Here is a 24,601-nt window from a genome sequence, read left to right on the forward strand (position 1 = left end):
GTGGTTTTACATTCACAGGGTCTCTCTCTATATAAAGACTGAAACATCTGGAAATCAGGGACAACTGGTGATAGTAACAACTTTTTTTTTTTATTGTCAAAAGACAATATATGAAAAAAGACTCTCCTCCACTCTTTCTACATTATCACTTGTAGTTGTGTGCCTTTTTCATGATAGTATCCTTTTGAATTAAGGTAAGTAAAGGAACATGTATCTTTGCTCTTCTAGGTTGCAGAGGAGCACAAGTTGAAGAAATATGGAGTTTGGAGCCTGAGAACTTTGAAAAATTGAAGTAAGTTATTAGACGTAGAAAAGCAATGTGGCTTTTCCAGTCTGTTTTTTATCTCTAGCAATCTCTGTAAAGCATATTTGTTTGTTCTGAGCTCCTTTCATAAATGAACGAATTGTTCTAAGCTCCTTGCATGAATGAAAGAATTGTATTAGACCAATAGCAATATGCTACATTATTACCTGTTTCAGCAGCAGTTTATCAGCATATTATCATCGCACATGAAATTTACAGCCTTTTAGTAGGATCTTTAGATTGTTTAAGCTAGCTTTTCAACAAAGCCTTCTTTATAAGAATTGTGTGGTTCAGTGGCTAGATAAGGAATCTCTTAGATCTGTCTGTAAGCAAAAGTTGCTTAACCTCTCTGTTTCTTGTCATGTCTTGTTTTGGACTGCTGTAACCTGCTCTTACTGGAAACGCTAAGTACTTTGCCATTCCATCCATATGATGAACGAAGAGCATTGTATTTATTCATGTATAGCAGCTTGAAAGGAAATAGGATGGTTGGAGACCTTTAAAACCAAACAAACAAAAAAACATTTTACCAGAAGCAGCAATGTGTTGCTTTGATCTGGCTCTACAACGTCTTTATAGATCGTGTGCTTCTGTGGGGCTTTTGGGCACTTTTATCTAAAGCTGAGTCAATCAGCTGTTAGATAAAAGCACCAAAAAAGCTCCACTATAGCGTCTGAGCTATACAGACTCTAGGTGAGCTGGGTCCACCTAATGCGCTGCCTCTCTTGGGAATGCACTGAGCTTGGCACAGGAGCGCATGGAGTTTAAAGTAAAGTGCCAGTGTGTTTTGTTATTTTTCGTTGTTTTAATATCTACAAGCAGTTACGGTTATCAAATGCAAGTCCCTTTTACTTCCTGTGTAACTATCTACATTTATATAATTAATGTTCCAGAATATATGAAGTACACAATTTATAACTTGAAGTGCTGTTTGATTACAAATTAATTTAGCAGTCTTTTGTTACTAGGAATCACCAATATGTGACTACAGAGATAGTAGATGTTGCCATCAGCTATCTCTGTAGGTTGAACTTTTATTTTAAAAAAATACCCAGAATAGTAGCTGTTACTCATGAGAGAACAGCTTTGCTTTGCTTTCCCATTCTCTTTGGATTAAATTTCTGTAACCTCATATTGTGGCCAGTTTGGTATCTAGTCATTTCCCCATTTACTTTCTCTAGTATTTTAACTTTAATATAAGTGTTCACAACTGCTCTTAACCCTTGGAGTATAGGCACCGTTGGGACTGCAGTGGGCCCAGTATCTGGGGAAATTTGTGACTTATTTATGTTTCCTAGTCAGGGCCTAAAATATTTGCTTATCCCCTGCATTCATGAGATTCTTCACATTTAACATTGTCACATCTAACTTTTATTTAAAGTGTTTTTAATGAGTGAAATTTATTTAGAGCCTTCACTTTATGACAACTAAATGTTTCAGGTATATTGTGGACCTCCTAGCAGTTTGAGTATTGCTTTATTTTTGTTTCTATTTTCATATGTTCAGTAAAATATAGATTAGAAATACTTTTATCTACAGAAAATGGAGGATTGACTGAGAAGTTCCTTATCTTTCACTAGAATTTGTATACTCTTAGGTTATATACTGCACAAGCTAACTCCCACTGAAGCCTGTGGGAGTCTTTATTTTGGAGTCAGTGCAGGTTGTATTGAATCCTATTAATGTAACAGGCAAGTGATTTCATTTAACAGCTGTTCCCTTATTTTTGGGAAGTAGAGTGGCAGGTCTTAAGGCTTCTCAAAACCCATCAATGGGCTATTGTAGAGATCATCCTAGAAGGGGTTGTCGAGGAGAACAGAAGGTAGTTTCGAGTGAAGAATATCAAATACAGAATAGAACATAGGGTATCTCAGTGAGATTTGTCTTTTGAATCGAGTAAGATCTGAGTCTTTCAAGAATAACCAACCCTATTTAAGCTTTCGTGGCAAACTTCATTTAGATCATTACCCAGCAACTGATTAGGCATGGATAGGCTAGTATGCCCATGGAGCAATATTACCTTTAGTGGGGCTCCTGGTAGACTTAAGTCTGCCTACATATGGCCAATTACAGGATAGGAGCCATACTTTGTAACTTTTTTATGTAGGTAACAGAAAGCTTTTAGAGCGTATGTAGCTGAGACTTAATACTCTAGTGCCTCAGAACAGAGCAGTGTGCAAGCCCTCCTGATGATAATATAGTAAAGATCAAACAAATTTGTTTATCTTGTGTTTTGTACATGTCTTAAAATCCTAGTACACGTGGGAAAAATTATATTCTTAAAACATTAATTGCTGAATTGTATTTGACCTGTTAGGCAAGTAAATAACCAGGCACCTAACTATGATCTTTTTCCATCCTGCTGGAATCCCTAATACAATGTTAATGCAAAATTAGGAAGGGTTGTTCTGGTTTTTGTGACTCATTCTTAAGAAGCATTAGACTCTGGGTCTAAATATTCAAAGTGTGTTGTAGTTCTTAGGGCAGCTGCATCCCTTGTCCTCTCTGAGTCTTTTTAATGGTACTCTTTCTCAGACTTTTGGCTGTCACTTGCCAAGGTGGGATTGCACAGTTTTGGTTCTAAACTGGGTCTTGGGCAGGAGTGGCAAAGGAGTTTGTAACCAGGCAGCGTTCTTAAGGGAAACAGCTGTATTTATTTACTTTGTTTTAATTGGACAGTTTAGTTTCTCTGCATGTTGTAAGGCTTGCCACACTGGGACTATAGAAGGTCCCAACTACTTTGCTTATGCCTACCAAACTTCCTTTTGTGTCCTGTCAGTTTGTACCTGCATGCATGGCTCACTTCAAGGTCCACTCTCCAATGTGCATTTAACACTTTAAATGTTTAACATTTAAGTCCCCTGCTCTCTGGGTTGCCATCATTGTCAAAAGAGCTGTGTAACTTTGTCAGGAAATAGTGGCCAAACAACAGTGAAGATGCTGTCTTGTAAGTGTTCAGGAACCTGCTTATAAAGAGCCATTATCATCCTTCTGATAAACTTAACCAATACATTTGTAGAGGAAAGTTCAATATAACTATATGACTAGGTCACATACAAGGTCATAATAGCACATTAAATAGTATAGCATTAAATACAGTAAATTCACGGTTCCTTTAGGTAGATGTGCACCGATGCATTGGTCTGATATCGGGTCGGCACTGATACAAAGAAAATTGAGTATATCAGAAATTGACCTTATGTGGCTGATAATTTGGCCCATAAATGCCCGTGCATGCGCAAAATTGCAGCATAGCATGTAGGCAGTGAGGAGTGCAGCCCGGCAGCTTGGAGAGCCGTGTGCAGTTGGTAAGTCTATTGTGGTGGAAGGGGAGGGGCGAGGGAAGGGGCACGTTGTGAGAGTTGGCTGCTTTAGTTACAAAAACACCCATGCGGGCATCTGAAGATTGCGTGTACTACTGGTGGAACTGTGGGTAAGAGAAGCCTAGCAGTGTTTTAAACCTTTTTTTGTGAGGTTTAGTGCATGCTTGATTTCTGTATCCTCACTGACCAAATGTATATTAGAATTCAATCAGAGTAACACCTTGGTTTACCAGCTGAACCACAGGACAAGCAGTGACTGATCAGGAGGGATCCAGCTTTTAAGTTTCCCATGGAAAAACAGAAAAAACCATGGATTTCCTAGTCTCTATCAGAGAAAATGCAGATTTTCCCTTTTAGAAGAGAAACGCACGGATTTCCCCCTTTTGCAAAGAGCTCTGCAGGCTGGCTGGGATGGGATTTGCAGCCTCCCCATTCCCGACTGGCTGCAAATCCCCCCTTCTGGCCGGATTGCCCTGCCAGGGAGTGCCCAAGCTGGTTGGGGGCTGAGGGAGTGGAGAGGCTGCAATCCCCACCCCGCTTCCTGACCCAAGTGCCCGGGGGATTGGAAACCTCCCCCACCCCAGAGTGCCTGGCCAGCTACAGCTGCTTCTCCCCCTCTGCTCTCTCAACTAGCTTGGGCACTCTCTGGCCAGGAGGTGGGGCTTGCAGCCAGCCGGGCACTATGGCTGGGAATGGGGAGGCTGCAAACCCCCCACCCCCCAGGGTCCAGCTGGCTGCATACCCAGGGTCACAAACACTGTGCTCCTTGCCCTGCTGCCCTCCCCCAGGCCCTCCGGAGCACAGCGTGTGTGACTGGCATGGCAGAGCACAGCGGGGCGACACAGGAAAGCTGCTTGCTGCTGCAAACGCTGCGCTGCCCTGGCCACGCTTCCTCTTTGTGCATAGGGGCAGCACAGGGTTGCGCTCCCCACTGCTGCCCCCGCATGCAGGGGAAGGTGGCCAGGGCAGCATGGAGCTCACAGTGGCAGGCAGCTTTCGTTTGTGTCCCCCCTGTGCGCTGCTGCGCCAGGTTGCACACGCTGCGCTCTAGAGGGCCTGGAGGAGGGCAGCAGGGTGGGGAGCGCGAGCCCGCAGCCTGTACCCACCCTGCCCCCACCTCCCAAACAGATCTGGGGGGCATGGTTTCCCCCCTGCACCCCGGGAGCTCACGCTGCTGTCAGGAGCCAGCCCTGCCTGAGCCCACAGCAAGCAGCAGCAGTGGAGGAGCCAGCTTGTGCTCTTGCTGCAGCAGCCGCTGCCTTCCATTGAGGGCAGGAGGCTGTGGACCTGGGTGCCTGGCCCCATCGCCAAGGCAGCTGGCACCCCCTCTGGCAGGACTGTGGGGGCAGGGGCTGTGGGTAGGGGGCAAGGGGCACAAGCAGGGCTGGGGAGCTGGCGGGGTGGGAAGTGTGGGACACCAGCAGGGCTGTGGGGGTCATTTAATTTTAACCATGGATTTTGAGGTTTTTATCGGAGAATTTCTGTTTGTTTTTGTTTATTTTTTATTTATTTATTTATTTTTATATCATGGGAAACCAGGATCCATGCTTATCAGAAGTGCCAGTTAAGCACTAACTCTAGCTAAATTTACAGGTGGCACCTCTGCAAATCAGTCGAAAAGTTTGGTCATTCTAATTTAGGGAGCACTTCTGAAAGCCTGAGCTTAATGGCCTGTTTAGGAAGAACAAATTAGCTAAGTTGTTTTGCCTTAGTTGAGTGTGCAGTTACCTTAGAAATAATCTGTACTATTCTTTGTACTATTCTTCATCTCACTTTTTGTTTTGACTTTTATTTTATAGACCAGTACATGGGCTGATCTTCCTTTTCAAGTGGCAGCCAGGAGAAGAACCAGCAGGCTCTGTTGTTCAGGATTCCAGATTGGATACAATATTTTTTGCTAAGCAGGTACAATCAGTTTAATGACTTCCTTAAATGTGCCATGAAGCAGAATTTTTTAATTCAGTGATATTACTGTTAAAATGTTTCCAGAGTTAAGCAGCTGTTAAAGGATAAGTAAAGACAGACCAAAATCATGATTTTTGCAATTTTTGCAGAAACCATGATTTTGGGCAGGCTCTGCAAAAAAGTGTGGGGTCCTTTCTTGCTTTTGACAAGCTCCCTGAAACAAAAAAAAAATCACCAAAAATAAAATGCTGCTGCTCTGGGGAGCCAGCAGACCTTGTGGTCGCTGCAGCCTGGCCACGCAGCCCGCCAAGGGGAAGGGTGGTGGAGGGCTGCTGGCATGGCAGGTTGGTTGCTGCCCCCTCACCACTGATTAGAGGTGAGGCGTGGGATCACATGACAGACAGTCCTTGCAGCCAGTTGGTGGGGAAAGGTGGGGTCATGCTGATAGCCCTTGCAGCCAATCAGCAGCAAGGGGCATGACTGCTGAGGCCCCAAGACCAATCGGAGGCATGAGGGGCAAAAATGGCTGCCAGCCCTGGGGTTTGTCTGCAAAATTGGCCAGCAGCTGTCTCAACTTTGGTAGGTCCCTAAAGATAAGCGATTGTAAAGCTATCCAGATGGTAGGCATCCAGTATTAGAGTAAGATCTGGCAAAGTAGCCCTGTTTGGTATGCTGAGTTAGACCAAATCATATGAACCAAACAGAAGTGAAATTCTGTGGGGGAGGCCGCTGCAAAATAAATGTGAATGATGATTTCCTTTTAGCTTCAGTAGGGTTTATGTGGTAGGTGTTTTCTTTAGTCTAATGAGTAGATGACATTTTGAAACCACTTTCAACAAAATATTGTTGGGAGAAATGTTTCCTCAACCAAGTAGATACGTTGTCACTACTTCTCAAATGTTCATCGCTGGAAACATTTTCATCCTAGATCAGTATTTATCTGTTTTCTGTCAAATGTGATCTAAAAATTTAACTAACTTTATCTAAATATGAAATGTGAAAAATTTGAAATGGAAGTTAAAGCAAATATTTTTTTTATGCAAAAAGAATTCATCTTCTTTCATTAACAACTATCCTGCCTTAATACTGAAGTGTCCCATATTTTAGCTTTGGCTGGCTTGTCAGTGTATAGCTGGCAAGTTAAAGAAATAAAGGAGAATAACCTGATCAAATGTAAGCTTACTGTCACAAAAAGGGAGGTTAGTAAGACTTTAAGCTTAAAAGACATCTCTCAAGCACTAATAAGCATTACTAAATTTATATTAAGTCTGTATTCTTCCCACTCGGTGTTCTTTCTGTCTCTCTCTCCTCATAAAGTACGTGAATCAGAAGTACAGATTCTTGAAACAGAACTTACAGAAAATGCTTTATGCAACACAACTGTTTTTTGTATTGTCATCACAGATTTAGACAGTGCATCACATCTGAGGTTTTGATCATTGGGAGTTTTTTACTTGGGCCTAGTCACAAGTAGAAAAGTAGAAAATAAAAACTTTCCGAATGTCTCCATTATGTCTCATGGCTCTTCCACATGCACATTTCTTTATGTTGACAACTTCAGTTCATCTGTCCACTTTATTTCCCTATTATCTCAGTCTGGTCTAAGTGTCCTTCTACCTCTTTTTCTCTCCTAATCCTACTTTTTTTCTTTCTCTGCTATATTTCTAGTTTGGTGAAGTAAAAATACCAACTATATTTCTAGTCTGGTATTACAATAAAAGTAGGCAGATAGTTATTCATCTCTGCTCTCCACCATAATCAAACATGCTGCTGCTGTTGTGAGAAGCTGCAAATCATTTTGTCTGTTTTGCTTCCTGCTAGTTTGTCTCTTCCTTACTTTTCTGCTAAATTCATTTCTGAAGTGTAGCAGGTGGGTGCTTAAAAGCAAGCAAATAAGAAGTCAGTGAACCTGTTTTAAAATGTAATTGTATGGAGGGATAATTAATTAAAGGTTTTATTTAATTTAAAGCTATTGTCATTCTCTAAAGCTTGAAAATATAGGTTGTCTCTGTGTTGGAAGATAAAGAAGTCACGAGGTTTTGTGGAAAGCTTCCGTTTAAGGATTACACTCAAGTGACTGTGATTCTTAATTATTCCTTCAGTTTTTTTTAAATTAATTGCATAAAACAGGGGTGCTCACCCTCCAGCCTGCAGGCTAAATGCAACAAAGAGAATCATGGTATCCTACCCACAGGGCTTCCCACAGGTCCATAATTTAGTGGCAGGGGAGCAGTGGCAATTAGCATGGCCACCCTCCCTGGCTGCCAAATTCGCAAACCCCTCAGGGCCAAGTTGGGGTCAGGCCATGCCCCATTCCTTCTGCATGGATGGGTTGGGGCCGGGCCATACCCTTGCCCTCCCCCAGGCTAGATCATGCAGCCATGCCCCTTCCCCCTGCAGCTGGATCGGAGCCTGGCCATGCCTTGTCCCCCTGTGTGCGGCCAGTTTGGGGCCAGCCTGCCCTCCTTCCCTTTCCTCCCACATGGCCAAATGGGTCCCTGCTACATCCATCACTGTTGCCAGACCAGGATCACCAGCTTGATCCAGCCTATGGACAGCCTAGGTGCTGTCCATCCAGCCTGCTGGCCATAAAGATTCAGCACCACTGACATAAAATGTGCATTAACTACTCTCAAAGTGTGTGTCACTCGATAGTACTATTTCAAAAGCGTCCTTCATAGGGTTACCATTGGGCTCCTTTTTTTTCGTTGCTGCTTTGACCGTGTCTGTATTAGTCAAGTGCAATGGCTTAGCTAAATAAAAACACATGAAGTATGATAAATATAGAGGCTGAAAGGATTTTTCTTCTTATTTTCTGTACTAACATCTCTAAATTCAGTGACAGCCATTTTGAGAACAGTAAGCCTCTTCAGTCTCAGTTATCATGTGACTGTGACCAGTTTGTCTTTTGAAACTCCCAGTGAGTCCTTCAGTGAAACATGGGGAAATTAGAGTTGTTATAATCTGTATGTCTAAATACAGTATACAGTATATTTGGGACTGAAAAAGGACTATGTACTTATCTGAACTAAATATAAACAATTCTTACATGCACAGTCCTCTCAGTGTTGTAATATTAGTAGTTCCAAAACTGATTAGCTCCTCCCTAGTTTTCAATACTTTTGATAATCATTGATATAATAATAGTTGTTCTAAAAATCAGGTTCAGGGCAGTTAACAGAAGCTTTGAAAATAAGGGGAGAGAGCAGCCATAAAACTGATTAACTCCTGTCCTTTCTGAGTTTTCTGATAGCAGCCCTTGATAGCTGATTTCCATGTCACTGTTTATGAGGCACCGATACAAAGAATAGTTAGTTACAAGGTAGAAAGTTAGAGTTAGTGTGCCCTTAACTGCAGTACAGTTAAACTGTAGTGTGGCTGAAAAATGCTATGCACATAAGCATTTTATGCACTTAATTAATATGTGAGTTGTTCTCAACCTCAGTCTCAAGGCACTCTCCTGAAAATGCCCACTCTTAGCTTTCTCTCATTTTTTTTTGATTACAGAAAAGTAAAAGGGCAATTCTGTTGTAAAGAACTCAGAAAGACCACAAGAAATTAGAATGTTTTTGACACTGGATTCCTGCTTGAAATCTATGGGCTTATTCTATGAATTATGTGTAGATATTTGTACATGCAGCGGTGCTATAGTGTGGCATCCTGCAGCCTTTAGGCTAGGGACAAACATTGAAAAAGCCTGAGCCTGAATTGATTCAATCTTTGCAGGTTAGTCTAACCTGGCTAGGCTAAACCAGTTTGTAAGTGTACAAACATCCTCTCTGGACTGAAAAAACTCAGGCACATGACTTCAGTGACTCAGGCTAGAAGCTAGAGGGTGCTAGAGCAGCTCTCCCATCCCTGCCACAGAACTGAGCTGAGAGCCCCTCGCTTCTTTCCCCCCCCCCCTCCCCCCACACCCTCGCTTCTTTCCCCCCCCCCTCCCCCCAGCAGCCCAGCAGGGAATGTTTATTACCCCTACCTCAGTGTTTATCAGCCCATTAAGAAAACAAAGCCTCTCTCCAGTACTTCAAGCTTTCTTAAACAGCTTTTCCAAGGAAGGACATTACCAGCTACCTGTTGATTAGCTCCAAAAAACCTGTCTGCCTGTGTCATCTCCCACAGCACGGACTGTAGCCAGCATGTGGTCTATTAGCTAATGCTGAGAGGCGTCTGTGTAAAGCAGACGGGCAGGGGGAATAATCCCTGTTTAGCAGGGAGAAGCCAGACAGACATCTGCAGTCTCTGCTGGAGCTCCAGCCAGGGAGCAGAGGGGAGGGGACAGCTCTGCTGTGGAACAGAGAGCCCCACCCAGCCCAGAGAGCATGCCAGGATGCTGGAGGAGTCTGGTGTATCTTAAATGAGCAAGGGCTCTGGGACAAACATTGCCTAAACTGGTTTGACCCAAATCAGTTAAGTCTGATACTACATTCAACCAGATTTGTCAAACCAGTTTCAGGCATTTTCAAACTGGTTTATGTGCACTGAACATCTGTTCTGTTACAGGTTTAAACCAGTTTCTGATCACTTAAACCAGTTTATATGTAATGTCTGTCCCTAGCCTTAAGGGTCTCACTGCAAACCAGGGTGCTACACCACACTGGTTGAGAATCACTGTAACATGAATATAGCCAGAGTGTGTAACAGTGTAATTAATAGGCAGCCAACTGAAACCTGTTTTGTGTTATGTGATTAAGTGAAGTGTATGTACTTATTCATATAAATGAAGTACAGTATGTAGTAAACAACACTGAAGGCAAGAAAAAAAAATTAAAGCACTGGAGGTGGGAGCTGAGATGGGGGACAGGAAAAGAGGCATAAGCCACTTTGGGGTGGGGAGGAGGGGATAAGTCCACTCTTCTGTATAATCTGGCAGCTCTGAGACAACCTTGCAAAATTCTAGTTCTGTCTTTATTTTTTTGGAAAAATAAATATTGCTCCATTATTTATATCTCATTCACTGTAATGCAAAGGTAGGTGAGCAGATATTATGTATGTGCTAGCAGACTTCCAATACAGGTTGATAAGGCTGCAGTAAGCCAGTTTAATGTTGAACGTTAAGGATTGGTGGTTTGTCATTCTGTCTTCAATATAACTATGCAATTAGAGTACCAAACGTTCTGAGGAGCTACAACTTTTTTTTTTTTGCTTTCCTAACTCAAGTTCTTGAACTTCTTTCACTTCTTTAAGTTGTTTGTTTTTTTAATTTACATGTAAACAGAGACCTTGTGTTTGTATGTTTAGTTTTGATATTGGTAAAATGTAGATAGCCATAACAATATGTATCAGTATTGGTAAAGATGCAATCTGGAAACTTTACAAAAGGATTATCACTACTATAGATTAGTATTTGTTCAAATTCCCATCACAAATTCCATCTTGCAACTTTATTTTTAAATATTCAGAGCTCTAACTTGATATATCGAAGATCATGATTCTGAAACAGTCTCTCTTAAAAGAAAAACTTAATCTTATGAGAGTTAAAGAGTCTTAAAACATATCTAAACACTTTGGTGTGTTCTTATAGCTCATTATTCCTTCTCTGGTCATCTTATAGTATTAAAGTTGACAACTAGGCTACAGCTTTTGAATATACTGGGGACAGTTTTTAATTAAAACGTTGGTTTACTATGCATGAATATTAAGGGTTTTTTTTATTACCTTGCTCAATTTTATGTGAATTCATGTTAAATTTGGCCTCCCTGTTATGCCTAGGTATGATATGGTCCTCATATTGGGGCCTCAGAACTGTGGATGATCATACATACCATTTGAGCTAGGATACCTAGGCACAGTAAGGTGAGTTAAGGATACAGTTTCAGCCTTAACTCTAAATTTCCTAACTTCTGTCTTGTTAAACTAGAACATTAACATGCATTGTCTATCACAGTGGTTACCTGTATTAATGCTGCTGCTAAATGTATTTGACCATGTTCAGCATTGTTTTAAAACCACTGTTTCCCAAGGAACTTCTTTTCATGAATTGGTGCAGAAATCTTAGCAGAAGCAGACACTGCTCAACAAGTAATCAACTTTTACAAGTCATTACTGTGAGCTTACATGCTTCTACTAATTTTTTTGAACTTCAGTATTGTGCTAAATGTATTACCTTAATACGCAAATTCACACTGAGTATTTATTTGTTGCTGTGTGGTGATTTATAGAACAATATTTGGGAACTAAACACAATATATCTGATAGGAGGAAGAATGCTGAGTCCCTGATATTAGTAACAAAAAATAACACTAAGGCTCTCTACATCCTTGTAATCAGGGAAGAATGATTATGTTCTTAGAACTCCTATTGACTTAAACCTCGGGGCTTTCAGATTTAGTAATGCTAAATACTGTGTGAGATCAGCCCAAGGGGAGGATGAGTATGAAATAATAAACAGATCACATTGCATACATATGACATATAATCAAAGTCAGTCTTCCAAAATTTTGAGACATTCAGAAGCTTAATAGATTAATAAGGACACAAACTCATGTGTTATGGTGCAAGTCCTCATATTTTTTTGGTTCTCCAGACCCCTTCAAAAGAGACAGTCTAATGAGAATGAGGAGGAATAGCAGGGGTGCAAGAAATTGGTCTAGAATCACAGTTCTCAAGGGCGGAGGGGGGGTGGGGGGAGGTCCATGAGCCGGTTTAGGGAGGTCTAGCTGGTCCAACACAAGGAAGGAGCTTTGGCCCCCTGGGGTGAGCCCTGCAGAAGGGGCTGGGGTGGGCCTGCCCCACAGGCTCCATCTTCCGGGCAGGTGGGTGAGGCTCTACACTGCTGCTGCTCTAGTGAGTGGGGCCCCAGGGCTCCCCACTGTCAAGCCTTGGATGCTGCATCCTGCTGCTGGGTAGGGAGGGGCAGTGAGCTGTGGAATTTTTATAGCATGGTAGGGGGTCCTTCAAGAAGAAAAAGGTTGAGAACCCCTGGCCTAGAGTAGTAGATTGTTCTACCATACTGTATGTTTCTCCATCTTCATATCAACCTATAAATTCAAGCTAGTGAGGATGCCACACCTGCTTTTTAAATGTAAATTTGGAGTACAGAACAACATTACCATGTGATTTATATTAGCTGTATATTGTTTTCTGTGTGGAATATGAGATGTTGGGTTTAGACCCAATACAGCCAAAAACCTGGTACATGCCTAGTTAAGATAGTCCTCATCCTACCACTATTGCATGTGAAAAAAGTACTTAAGTGAAAAAATAATACTTGAGGAAATCCCAGTATGACCAGGGTGATGGGGATTGGTAACTCTATCTTCTAATTGTCATCTTCAGTTGCTTCTCTTTCCACATTTGTTTCCCATCCAACATCCTAGCATTCCACTTTCTTGTCCTCTTCCTTGTTTGACCTGCAGCTTTGAATCAAGGTTGCTCTTGATCAAAAGAGCCACTTGCTCACCCATATTTTCAGTAAGCACTGTTCTTTCTCATCTCCCCTTTGGCTTTCAGCCATTCACACCTTTAACTTCAACCCCCTTTTCTATTTTGTTAACTCAGTCATTGTCATCTTTGATTCCTTGTTGCAAAGCCCATTCCCTCAACACCCTTTTGGTATCACTCTTAACATAATTTGCTCCATTCTTCAGAGCATCTATGGATAATATCCCATGATTAAACGGTCTTTCTTCTTTTATTATCCTTCTCATTATTGTGTTGTCATTGTTTTGTTGTCTCTTATACAAAAGTCTGCTGTGGCCTTTCTTCATTTAGCAATCTTATTTAGCACCGACTACTTTTCTGAGTATACATCTGAGAATTTGTCCCTTCTAAGATGACTTGTAATGCTTCACCCTAGTGTAATTACTCCCATTATTTTTTGTTATATATTTTAATATCCTCTTCCTGGTCACATCTTGGAGCTTCTGTACCTTGCTTGACCACCTTGCCATCTTCAAATTCAGCCATCTGCTCTTTCAAATCTTGTCCTACAAATATGTGCTGTAATGCTTCTCTTTCTACCACTCTACTTGTTGCTTCAGTAATGTGACCTCTCCCCCTTTCCCAGGGTTAAAAGGAAATTTGGTTAACGATCATCTGGGCTCTATCCATTGGCTTGATTTTGCACGTCACAGTGACAGAAACACAATTTTACCTGCTTTCTAAATCTACCATTAGTTTTGCTTACTGTGTTTTATTTCAAACTAGATACAGATTTCTTTGAAGCAGGGCTATCTTGTTTGTTTAGGGTCCAAACCGCTGGTATGCCAGTCTCAACTATGGACTCCCAGACATTGTCCTAATACAAATCAGTTGATACGTGGAACATACGATATTGGGATATTAGCATATTTCAAAAAATAAATAAATACGTTTGTCCAGTAAACAAGTAGTTATTGAGGCTCTGGTGAGACTGGAGAGATGTGAAACAGTAGGAGAAGACAGTTGAAGCAACAGGATAATCTGCCTCAGTGTATTCTGTCACTATGAAACAGTTGTGTGCCTAGGTTTGTCTTTTGTGTCTTAGATCGGAGTTGTTCAGCCTTTTGGCCTCATGGGCCAGATATAAGACTTAAGACTAGTCTGCTGTCCCACGAGCTGGGACTGACCCCAGCACTACTTCTTCTCAGTCCTGCATGCAGTGATCAGGCTCTGGGAGCCCCACACTGCCTCTGTCCAGTCCTGTGTGCAGGGATTAGGCTTCAGAGGCCCCTTGCCTCTCCGTCCATTCCTGCGTGTGGGGATTGGGCCCTGCATGCAGGGCCACAACCTGTGGGTGGCCCTGCAGGCTGGCTGGCATGGTGCCAGGGGCCAGATCTGGCCTGTGGGCCAGGGTTTGAGCACCTCTGCCTTAGATAGTTACATTTCATGTAGGTAAGTAACAAGGATAACTTTTGTTTTCCTGCCACCACCCCCTAAGTATATTGCAAGAGATATAACACTAAATCTTTGATCAAGATCTTCACTGTCTCCATTCATTAGATAGTTGATGCAAATTAACTTTATATTGTGTGTGCAAAGTTGCAGATGGGCTTTGAGGAAAATCCTATATATGGATTAAAATTCTGTGGTATAAAAGTTGTTTTCAGAAAAGGATGCACTCCGGTGTTCTAGTGACAGGTTTATTTTGGGGAAAAATGAAGAGTAATGGTAGACCCAGTTAAGCAATACATTGTTAATTATAAGAAATACATAGTAGAACTGGTTGTTGTACCCTAGCATTGTTTTTCTTGATCTCGCTGAAGAAAAGGTGTCAGTTTGTTCTGACCTATTTTGACTACAAAACAGATGGTTTTCTGTTTTACCTTTTTGCTGGAAGTGGTTTCATGTTTTACAGCCTTGAAATATTTTTCTATTCCCTATTATAAAAACAATCCCTTACACAGTGCTAAAGTTTTTTGTAACATTTTATATTGGCCAGTAGTCCAACTGACTCTAAATTTTATATGCTGCTTTTCCTAGCCTGCAAGCTCTTTGAAGGGAAACCACTAAAAAAAAATTCCTTGTGCTGCATGTGCTCAGTATCACTTGATTCCTTATGCATATAATTACAGCTTCATAGATTCTATTCAGTTCAGGTAGCACAAAGATAACCAAGAACAGATTGTGACCGCTGCCTTTTTAAGATAATTTTTGAGTTATTACTGTCTGTCATTTAATATGTAGCCCCATTTCAGATTCACATTCCCTTTTTTAAATGTCATGCGTTAAGTTTTATATCTTTTTGGGCAAAAGCTATATAACTAATGTTAAAGCTTGACTTACAATTTGAATGTGTTTTTGAACAAAAAGAAATCCTATGAGGTGAATTAAGGGGGTATTCCACCTTACTGTTAACTTACCTGGATTTCTTAGGAATGAATATATGAAAAATTTACCTTGGAGTCAGAAGTGACCCAAGCAGGGTGCAAGTCAGACCATGCGGGGCCTCGTCCCCGCTCCGATCCCAGGCCCTGGACCTGAAGAAGCCACTGTCGCATAGCGGCATCGGTGTCAGGGGAGGGGTAGCGATCGGCTGGATGCGGAGCTACCGCTCTGCCCAGCTTCATGCCACCACTGCTCCACCTGGCTCCACAAGGCCCGGGGCAGTCGCCCCAGTTCCCCCCTGCCTTCCCTTCTCTTCCCTTCCCTTCCCGCCCCTCCTCCCCCCTCTCCCCCCCCCCCCCCCCCAGCCTCCCTGCTTGAAGTACAGGGATAAGTCTTACTGTATCTTAACAGTTCTATGGTAACAGCTCATGTGCTTTTTTACCCATAGTAGGTGTAAGCTAACTTGTAGTAAGTTACTTCCTTCCTTTAAAAGCCAACCTATTTCCATTTTTAGCTTCAGCAAATCCTGGGGTAAAACTGTACATGGGCCGTTGCTATGAAGCGGCAACTGCCCTGTCTCCCCTGCTTCTTCCTCCTTTCCCTCCACACCGTAAATTGTTTGTATATAAATACCATTAGTATATAAGATTGTTACATAAACTAGTTGTGTGCTCGCTCTCATACTTGCTCTCTTTTAATAGAGGAGGTTTTAGAATAAATAAATTAATTTAAACCGTAGGAAGTTACTTAGCTAAATTAAACCTGACGTTGTTCACCTGAGAGTTCTGAAGAAGCTCAGATGTGAAATTCCTAAACTGTTGCCAGTGATACCTAACCTATTATTACAAACTGCCTCTGTGCCAGCAGACTGATGGCTTGCTAACATAATATAATACTTAGCTTCCAAAAGGGCTCTAGAAATGATCCTGGTAGCTGCAACCTAGTGAATTTTACTTTTATTTGTGGAAATTGGTAGAATCTATAATAAAAGCAAATATCAGCAGTCATATAAATATATCTTGGAAAAGAGTCAGGATGGTTTTTGTGAAGGGAAATAATTCCTCACCAATCTTCTGGAGTTCTTTTGAAAGTGTTAATAAGCATGTGGAGAAGGGAGATCCAGTTGATACATTTTTGGATTTCCAAAAAGCTTTTGACAAACCCCTTCACCTGTGTGTCAAAAAAAAAAAAAAAAAAAAAAGACAAAAAACCCCCCTACGATGTCATGGGATTGGAGGGAAGATCCTTTCATGGATCAAAAGCTGGTTAAAAGATAAGAAACAAAGCATAGGAGAAAGGTCAGTAGTGGAGTACTCCAAGGATCTGTGCTGGGTCCAGTCTTGGTCAACATTTTTATAAATTCACCTGGAACAGGGAGTCCACAGTAAAATTTGTAGCTGATACTATATTATTCCAGGTAGTCAGATCCCAAGCTCATGGTCAGGAGTTGCAGAAAAATCTCTCAAAGTTAAGTGAGTGGGCAAAATAGTGGCATGTTAACTTCATTGTTGATAATGTCAACTGTACATACATAGTGTTGGGCTCTGAACTAGCTGTTATGACATAGGAAGCAGACCTTGGAGTCACTGTAGACAGTTCTCTGAAAATACAAGCATGTAGCAACCAAAAAAGCTAATAAAATACTGGGTATCATTAAGAAGGGAATTAATTAAAAAGGAAAATATGCTACTGTCAAATCCATGGTAGAACCATATCTTGAATGCTGTGTGCAATTCTGGTCTCCCCTTCTCAGAAAGAATGTATTGGAATTAGAAAAGGTATAGAGAAGGGCAAAGATGATAAGGGTTGTAGAACAGCTGCCATCCCACAAGGTACTGAAAAGGCAACGACTCTTCAGTTTGGCATGGAAAGCTAAGGGAGGATACAAGGTCTGTTCAACAAGTATCTGAGCATGTATTTGTGGTACAAGGTATTGGGTGGGGGGCATGGCTTTGCTGAATGTTTTCCCCAGTTGTCTGTGGCCAGCAGTTGAAGTAAGATCGTTTGTGTCTTGTGTCCCCTTTCGTTATGTCAGAGTGTCCAGAACAAGGCATGTGCGTTAAATGTTGCATGAAAATCGGGGAAATGGCAAGTGAAACATTAGAATTACTTACTTAAAATAGCATTTGGTAATGACACTATGAGCCATGCAAGAGTTTTTGAATGGTATCAGTTGAAAGTGATGAGCATTCTGGACACTTTTCAACATCACAAAATGATGAAAATGTGGCAGTGGTTTGCAGTTTGGTTCGAAATGATAGGTGATTGACTGTCCGAGAGATAGCAGAAGAAGTTGTATTTCTGTTGGTTCGCGTCATTCAAGTCTAACTAGCGATTTGGGAATGAAATGACCAGAGAAGTGGGTGTCTGACTCTTGGATGCTTCACCATGACAACGTGCCTGCCCACTCAGCACAGCTTGTGAAACAATTTTTAGCCAAATTTTAGCCAAACACTGTATCCTATAAGTGTTGCAGCCTCCGTATTCACCTGATATGGCCCCATGCAAATTTTTTCTCTTCCTTCAACTAAAGAAAACCTTGAAAGGAAGAAGACTTTGTGATGTAGAAACCATAAAACAAAATGCCACTGAGCAGCTTTTAGCAGTTCTACAGATTTGCTTATCAGAGGTGTTTCCAACAATGGCAGAAATGCTGGAAGAAGCGTGTGGCTGCAGAAGGAGCATACTTCAAAGGAGATTATGCTAAATCCCCTGTAAATGAAATATTTTGTTTCTTACAACATCAGTTTCAATACTTTCTGAACAGCCCTCATATGCGAGGTCTATAAAATGGTGAAGGGTGAGAATAAAGTGAATAGGGAATGGTTATTCACCAAATCCCAGAACATGGGAACAAGTGGGTATCCATTGAAATTAATAGAAGGCAAGTGTAAAAAAAAAAATACCTTTTTTTTTTTTTTTACCCAGCTCACAGTTCACCTGTTGAACTGGCTGCTGCTGGAGGTTGTAGAGACAGACAGTATAGCCAGGTTCAAAAAAGGATTAGACAGATTCTTAGAGAACAGGTCTTTTGAGAACTGTTAAATAGATCAGTCAGGAATGTATCATCTTACATCCTTAAACCAGTGCTGGTTGATGCCAGGGAGCATAGGATGGGGATCCAATACATTAAACATGTCCTGTATGCTCAACCCTTTGAGCCCCATGGGCTAGATGAGTGGTGTGGAGCCATTCTGCAAGCTGGATCCTTCAAAGGGTCAGAGCCTGTGCTGTTCTGACCCAGCCCCATGCATCTGGATTGGGCCCCTTGTTGCCCCAGGCCTATGCACTTTATAGCATGGCCCTTCACACTAGCTGGCCCACCAGGGTCCCTGTGGGTCTTGAAATTTGGCAGCACAGGAGTGGCAAGTAACACTGCTACTGCTTCTTGTTCATCCAACAGGATGGATCTGGCTTGTAGGCTGGGGGTTGAGCACCGCTGCTGTAAAGCATCTGCTCCTTGCCACTGTCAATGACAGGATCCTGGGCTAGATGAACCATTGATCTGGCACAGTATGGTACTTCTTAACAAGAAACTAGGCTTAAGTCAGAGATGTGCCTTGAAACATTTAAGAAAAATAAGTAAAAAATCAAAGTCTTTGAGTGGTGGTTTCCCAAATATATATATTTTTCCACCTGAAATCTCTCTTAACTTTATTAACAGAGCTCCAACATGTTTGATAAAATGGTTTTGTTTTCCCGATGTGTCCATCTTAAATGTTTAGTTTCCATAAGGAATCTTGTCTTCTAAAACTGGTATTTTTATATTCTTACTCCCTACTAATCTATTCTTTTCTCTATCATTTAAAAATATGTTAATGGTTGTTCATTCTACTTTGCATTTTCATGTTCTTAGGGGAAATGCTTTTCTTAGAAAACTGAGTTGCTAGCAGCTAAAATCAGATGATTTTGTCTTGCCCAGTATTTTACTCTGCTAGTAATATTGTTGAAAGGTTGACAGACTTCAGCTGGGAATCATTAGTTCATATAAATTAAAAGTACCAAATGGTTCTTGAAGCTTTTTGCCTGCTTTTGTCCTTTAGTTCTCAATGACATTACTTACCATTGCATAGTTGATTCTCTACTCTGTTTAATTGAATAGGCAAGAGGTAAAGGAGAAAAGGACAGTGTGGTTTTAAAATATGTACTTAGAATAAGAGCAGTTTTAAGTGTTATGCTTGTCCATTAATCCCTTAAAACTACCATCCAGGTTTCTCTTGGTTAGTCTCCAGCACACTGTCTCCTTGACTATTCAGGCTAATTTATCAGGGAGACTCTCGCTCTCTCTCTTGCTGTCTCACTTTCTCGCTCTCTCTCCTACTTTAAGATCGAAACATCTGCAGTTTTAGCCAGAACAATATAGCTCAAGAAAATAAGGGGTTATAAAGAATGAGTTGACCCAACTTCATTATTTTTTCCCCTGCCAGGTTATAAATAATGCTTGTGCTACTCAAGCCATAGTAAGTGTGCTATTAAACTGTACCCATCAAGATATCCATCTGGGAGAGACACTATCAGAATTTAAAGAATTTTCACAAAGTTTTGATGCAGCGGTAAGTAAAATTAATTTTTGGATTTCCACTCTTCTGACTTGAATGTTTGACTTATATTTTTATTTTTTATTACTTTTATGTTAAAGATGAAGGGTTTGGCACTAAGCAACTCTGAAGTGATTCGGCAGGTTCACAACAGTTTTGCCAGGTAGTAATTAAAAAAAAAAACAACACATTAATAATTTCTGGATTTTGTGTGCATTTTTTTCAGCTTTGTCTTTTACTTATGTTTACAGACAACAGATGTTTGAGTTCGATGCAAAGTCTTCAGCAAAAGAAGAAGATGCATTTCACTTCGTAAGCTATGTTCCTGTTAATGGAAGGTTGTATGAGCTAGATGGACTTAGGGAAGGGCCAATTGATTTAGGTAATGTTTTATTTCACTGAACCTAATTTACATATCTGACCAACTTGTAATTTAGCACTACTTTTATGGTAATAAATTTGTTATCCAACTAGTGACCATAAAAAATTATCTTGTCTGCAAGAGAGAGCATATAATTCTTGTTAATACTTTTTGATATTTTAGTTAATTTCTAAGGTACCACATTGCTGTGCCTTCTATCTAGATACATTTGCAGTCTTGTACTTCGGTTTTATCTTTGATCTTAAATCCCAGTGTTTTCTAATAATATTTCGTTCAGGCTTCCAGGGATCCTTAATGAGAGAGACGGACGACATGATAAAATAAACAGATTATCAGCATATCCCAAAACTTTGGGGAGGCTATTTAAATTTTCCTCTCTTAAGAATGATCTCCCAACTTTTCCATAGTCATGGTACTTTTTTCCAGGGATACTGCATCTCCCTGCCCTAATCCCGTATTGACAATGAGTGGGGCATTTCATTCCTTTTTCTTATACTGTTTTGAATCACAAACTGCAGTAGGCAGCCTAATAATTTTATCAAGGATTCCAAGCTTTTCTGGGTCATAAGTTATCCTATCATTTGTTTTCTTAAGATGCATAAAATATATGCATGCATTCTTATCACATTTGCATCTTCTTTTTTTCCAACTGGTTCACAGGTATTAGTAACTTACGGTAGTAGTTTATATTTAGTAATTGTCTTCCCACAGAGGAAACTGAAGGAGAATGTCAGTGCAGCTCCTGGAAAAATAATTCTTTGTGGACCAAATATTTTAGGGCTTAGGGCTGGAAATATTTAGAAGCGTAGGGCTGGAAGGGACCTCATGAGATCATTGGGTTCATCCTGTTAAGAAATTTAAAATATTTGGTCCACAAAGAATTATTTTTTCAGGAGCTGCACTGACATTCTCCTTCAGTTTCCTCTGTGGGAAGACAATTACTAAATATAAAGTATCAAAAAATAAGTTCTTGATTTCCATTTTGGCCCTGGATGGATCTACTCTTTGAAACACTCCAGTTACCTTTGAAGTGCTCCAAATAGTGAGCGTGCAGACATACATGGCTGAAGTGCTTCAAAAATGCTTTTAAAAAAAGGAGAAACATTTTTGAAGTGCTTCCTGAGTATCTGTATGCTTCAGCTCTCCTTCAGCATCCCTAAGGGCACCTATACAGCAGTGCAGAGGCTGCTCTGACATTGGAATTTCAGTGTGTCAGAGCGACTCAATTAATCTTGCAAAGTGTGGCAATTGCTGCACTTCAGCAGCCTCCTGCGTCTTGTGTATCAGCATCCCCATGCTTAAAAATGACGGTGGAGGCACCTGAGCTAAAAGCTTGTTGAACAAGCTTTAGTTCAAGCACCCCCAGTACCATTTTCAAGTGCGGGGACACTGATACAGAAGATGTGGAGGCGCTTTAATTAGAGTGGCTCTTGGAGCTACTCTAATTAAACTGCTGCCCCCGACACCCCTGGAGCATGTGTAAAAGTGCCCTAAGTGTTCTGTTTCCTCCCTGCCCTCCCCCCACCTCCCTCCTTTCCTCTCTGACTAGGAGAGTTGCGAGTGAGTATGGTGGACAGCCAGTGAGCATTTTCATGTGCACTTGAGAACCTCTAGAGATCAAGAGAGGCTCCTGGTTTCTCTTATGTCATGTGATCCCTTAAATTTTATTAAGGTAGAAGAGTGAAATATTAAACTTCCAGTAAAAGCACACGTTTTATTCTGAAGGATCCGTATGTTCATGTATAATTTTTTTTTTTAAACAAAACTTACAAACATGACTCTACAAACATCTATGAATCTATGACTCCTTCATTTTGCAGTCAAACTTGCTCGTCTCACCTGAAGCACAGAGACTCCCTGTCAGCGTAAATTTCTGTTGTTGTAGATCAGTGGTGCTCAACTTTTGGATGGGCAGTGCCTAGGCTATTTATGGGCCAGAATGAACTGATGGTTCCGATCCAGCATGGGGCAGTCACCACAGGGCCGCATCCAGCTCCAACCTGGGCCTGCAGGGGAGAGCGAGGTGTCGGGGCCAAGCCCTGCGAGGGAAAGGGATATGGCCCAACCTAAACGTGGCCCCATGGTGGCCATGTCCCCCAGCCTCAGTCCCACTTAGGGGGTGGGGAGCCATGGCTCAGCCCAATGGAAGAAGAGGGACATGGCTCAGCCCCACATGGGGTTTGGGGGGGGAATGGGGTTTGAGCAGAGCCGGCTCCAACCCAGCCCTATGGGAAAAGGGGGCATGGCCCAGCCCCATCCTACCTAGGGAAAGGGATGTGGCCTGGCCTCATTCAGGTGTGGGAGTGGGGGGAGGGGGTGTGACCTGGCCCCAACCTGCTGCAAGCGACTCAGGGTTTGAGAATTTGGCAGTGGGGGAGTGTGACTGTATTGATTGCCACCACTCCCCTTGCTGCCAAATGTCCTGGTCCATGGGGAACCCTGTGGGCTGCATGTGTATGCCGCATTTGACCCATGGACCAGGGGTTGAGTACCTCTGTCATAGATCAAACTACAGAGTCCAGGTGTATACATGTAATAGTTGTTCAGCTTATCTCAATAGCAAAGGAGTACACTGTCTAGCCTCATAGGACAGGAGGCAAAGAATGATGTATGCCAGGGGTCGGCAGCCCTCAGGCCAGATCCAGTCCATGGCTTAAAGGTTGGCAGCCCCTGAAACGATGAGTGGGATTTAGATACCAAAATTGAATTGCTATAGTTAAAACTTGATTCAGCTGCAGAACAAAAAGAAAACTCGGGGTGTAATTAATGACTTCAATAGAACAGGATTTTTATTTAATCTACTCTTTGGGAGAAATTGGTGCTGATTCAAAGGAGAGTGCCACTTAACTAGTATTTCATTCCCTTCTTATACTCTGGAGGCATTTTTAAATCACAAAGATTAGGGTAGAGGTTGTGCCTTCAAACCTGCAACTGACTTTTTCTGACTTTTCATGAGATATTTAACTTCTCTGCCATGTTTTCTGCCTCTTTGAGAATGAAGAAAAGGCCTAGCTCACATGGATAAATATAATGTCCACATATTATATCATCTTCAAAGCACGTTGCAAATATTGTTTTGTTCAAACATAACAATTGAAAAGCAGGAAACATCATTTTAATTTCACAAGGGCTTGCAGAGTCAGAATTACTGAGGAGAAATTGCTAGATAAATTTCTGTGTGCTTATTTTTGATTACTTTTTCCCATTTGTAAAACCAGATCTATACCTCACATGCAAAAAGACTCATGCTTTTTTAGTGTTAGAACTTTTTCTCCCCTTTTAAAAATCTTCTCTAGCTCAGTTGCATTCCCCAATACAGTGTAAAAATATTACTCAAAGCTTTAAAAATTAATAACAAGTACCAATACTTATCTTCCTATATTTAAAAAGAGGTAGATCTTTTATCTGTCTCTAAAAATGTCACTTTGAACAGTTGAGCTTTGTTATTCTCCAGAAAAATATATTCTGGTACTACCTGCAGGGGGATATCTTAGGGGCCTGAATAACTTGAAATAGTATTACATTTTGTGGTGATGCTGATTTTTGCCTTTTCATATATTTTACCTAGGTGCATGCAATCAAGATGACTGGATCAGTGCTGTAAGACCTGTCATAGAGAAACGAATACAAAAGTAAGCAATCATGACTTTAAAAAACACACACACACACACACACACACACACACAACTAGCTTTCTAATTGTAAAGACACTATTGTCATTTTTTGTGTTACATTTGTATGCCCATCAATTTTCTTAATTTCAACTCTTGACCACAAATAACATCTTCAAAAATGTTGGTAGAAGTTATTAGTAGAAACTGTGTTGGCCATGTTAGTTATGGGGTTGTTCCAAAAGGAGTCGTCACCTCTAAAACACTTCTGTTTGGAAAAGCAGTTGCCTAACGGCTAAATTGTATAAGTAAATAAATTAATATATAACCCCATTTGAGAAAATAAACTTTGGCACAAATGCTGACAAAAGGTAATGTTGGGCTATTTGCCATTTTTGCATTTGTGTATCTCGGCATAATAATCTATTATGTGATTTTAAGTGGTGAGATCTTTGATGAAGGGAACTTGGTTGGGTGGGAGGGGACAGATGAGTAATATTTCTGAGGTTTGTAAATCTGTAATTTTGAAATGCATGTTCTCCTTTTAGATATAGTGAAGGTGAGATAAGGTTTAACCTAATGGCCATTGTGTCAGACAGAAAAATGATATATGAACAGAAGATAGCAGAATTACAGCGGCAACTTGCAGAGGTAGGCCATGGTAGTTAAATTAATGCACTAGTTACAAATATTGCAAAGACTGGTGATGCTGTGGAACTTCCTAAATAGGTTAGTGTTTATCTTACCACTACCCATTTATATTCCAAATCCTGCCAATCATTTCTCTTTCC

The 24,601-nt window shown here is 41.2% G+C and overlaps 1 protein-coding gene across 4 annotated transcripts in view; it reads left to right on the forward strand.

Annotated features, from left to right (window-relative positions):
* UCHL5 (ubiquitin C-terminal hydrolase L5) overlaps positions 1-24,601 on the forward strand; it is a 35,127-nt gene that overhangs the window by 3,835 nt on the left and 6,691 nt on the right. For 2 of the 4 annotated variants that reach the window (XM_014521239.2, XM_006026495.3), the window contains exons 2-8: positions 229-292; positions 5,427-5,532; positions 19,707-19,832; positions 19,919-19,980; positions 20,069-20,199; positions 23,768-23,831; positions 24,359-24,461. In XM_014521239.2, the coding sequence (XP_014376725.1) occupies positions 229-292; positions 5,427-5,532; positions 19,707-19,832; positions 19,919-19,980; positions 20,069-20,199; positions 23,768-23,831; positions 24,359-24,461 (656 nt within the window). Of the gene's footprint in view, positions 1-228; positions 293-5,426; positions 5,533-11,244; positions 11,329-19,706; positions 19,833-19,918; positions 19,981-20,068; positions 20,200-23,767; positions 23,832-24,358; positions 24,462-24,601 lie in introns of those variants that run through there. The other 2 variants (XM_025207435.1, XM_025207434.1) reach the window with 2 other exon arrangements.

The sequence above is a fragment of the Alligator sinensis genome, unplaced genomic scaffold, assembly GCF_000455745.1.
Source record: "Alligator sinensis unplaced genomic scaffold, ASM45574v1 scaffold761_1, whole genome shotgun sequence".
Lineage (NCBI taxonomy): Eukaryota > Metazoa > Chordata > Crocodylia > Alligatoridae > Alligator > Alligator sinensis.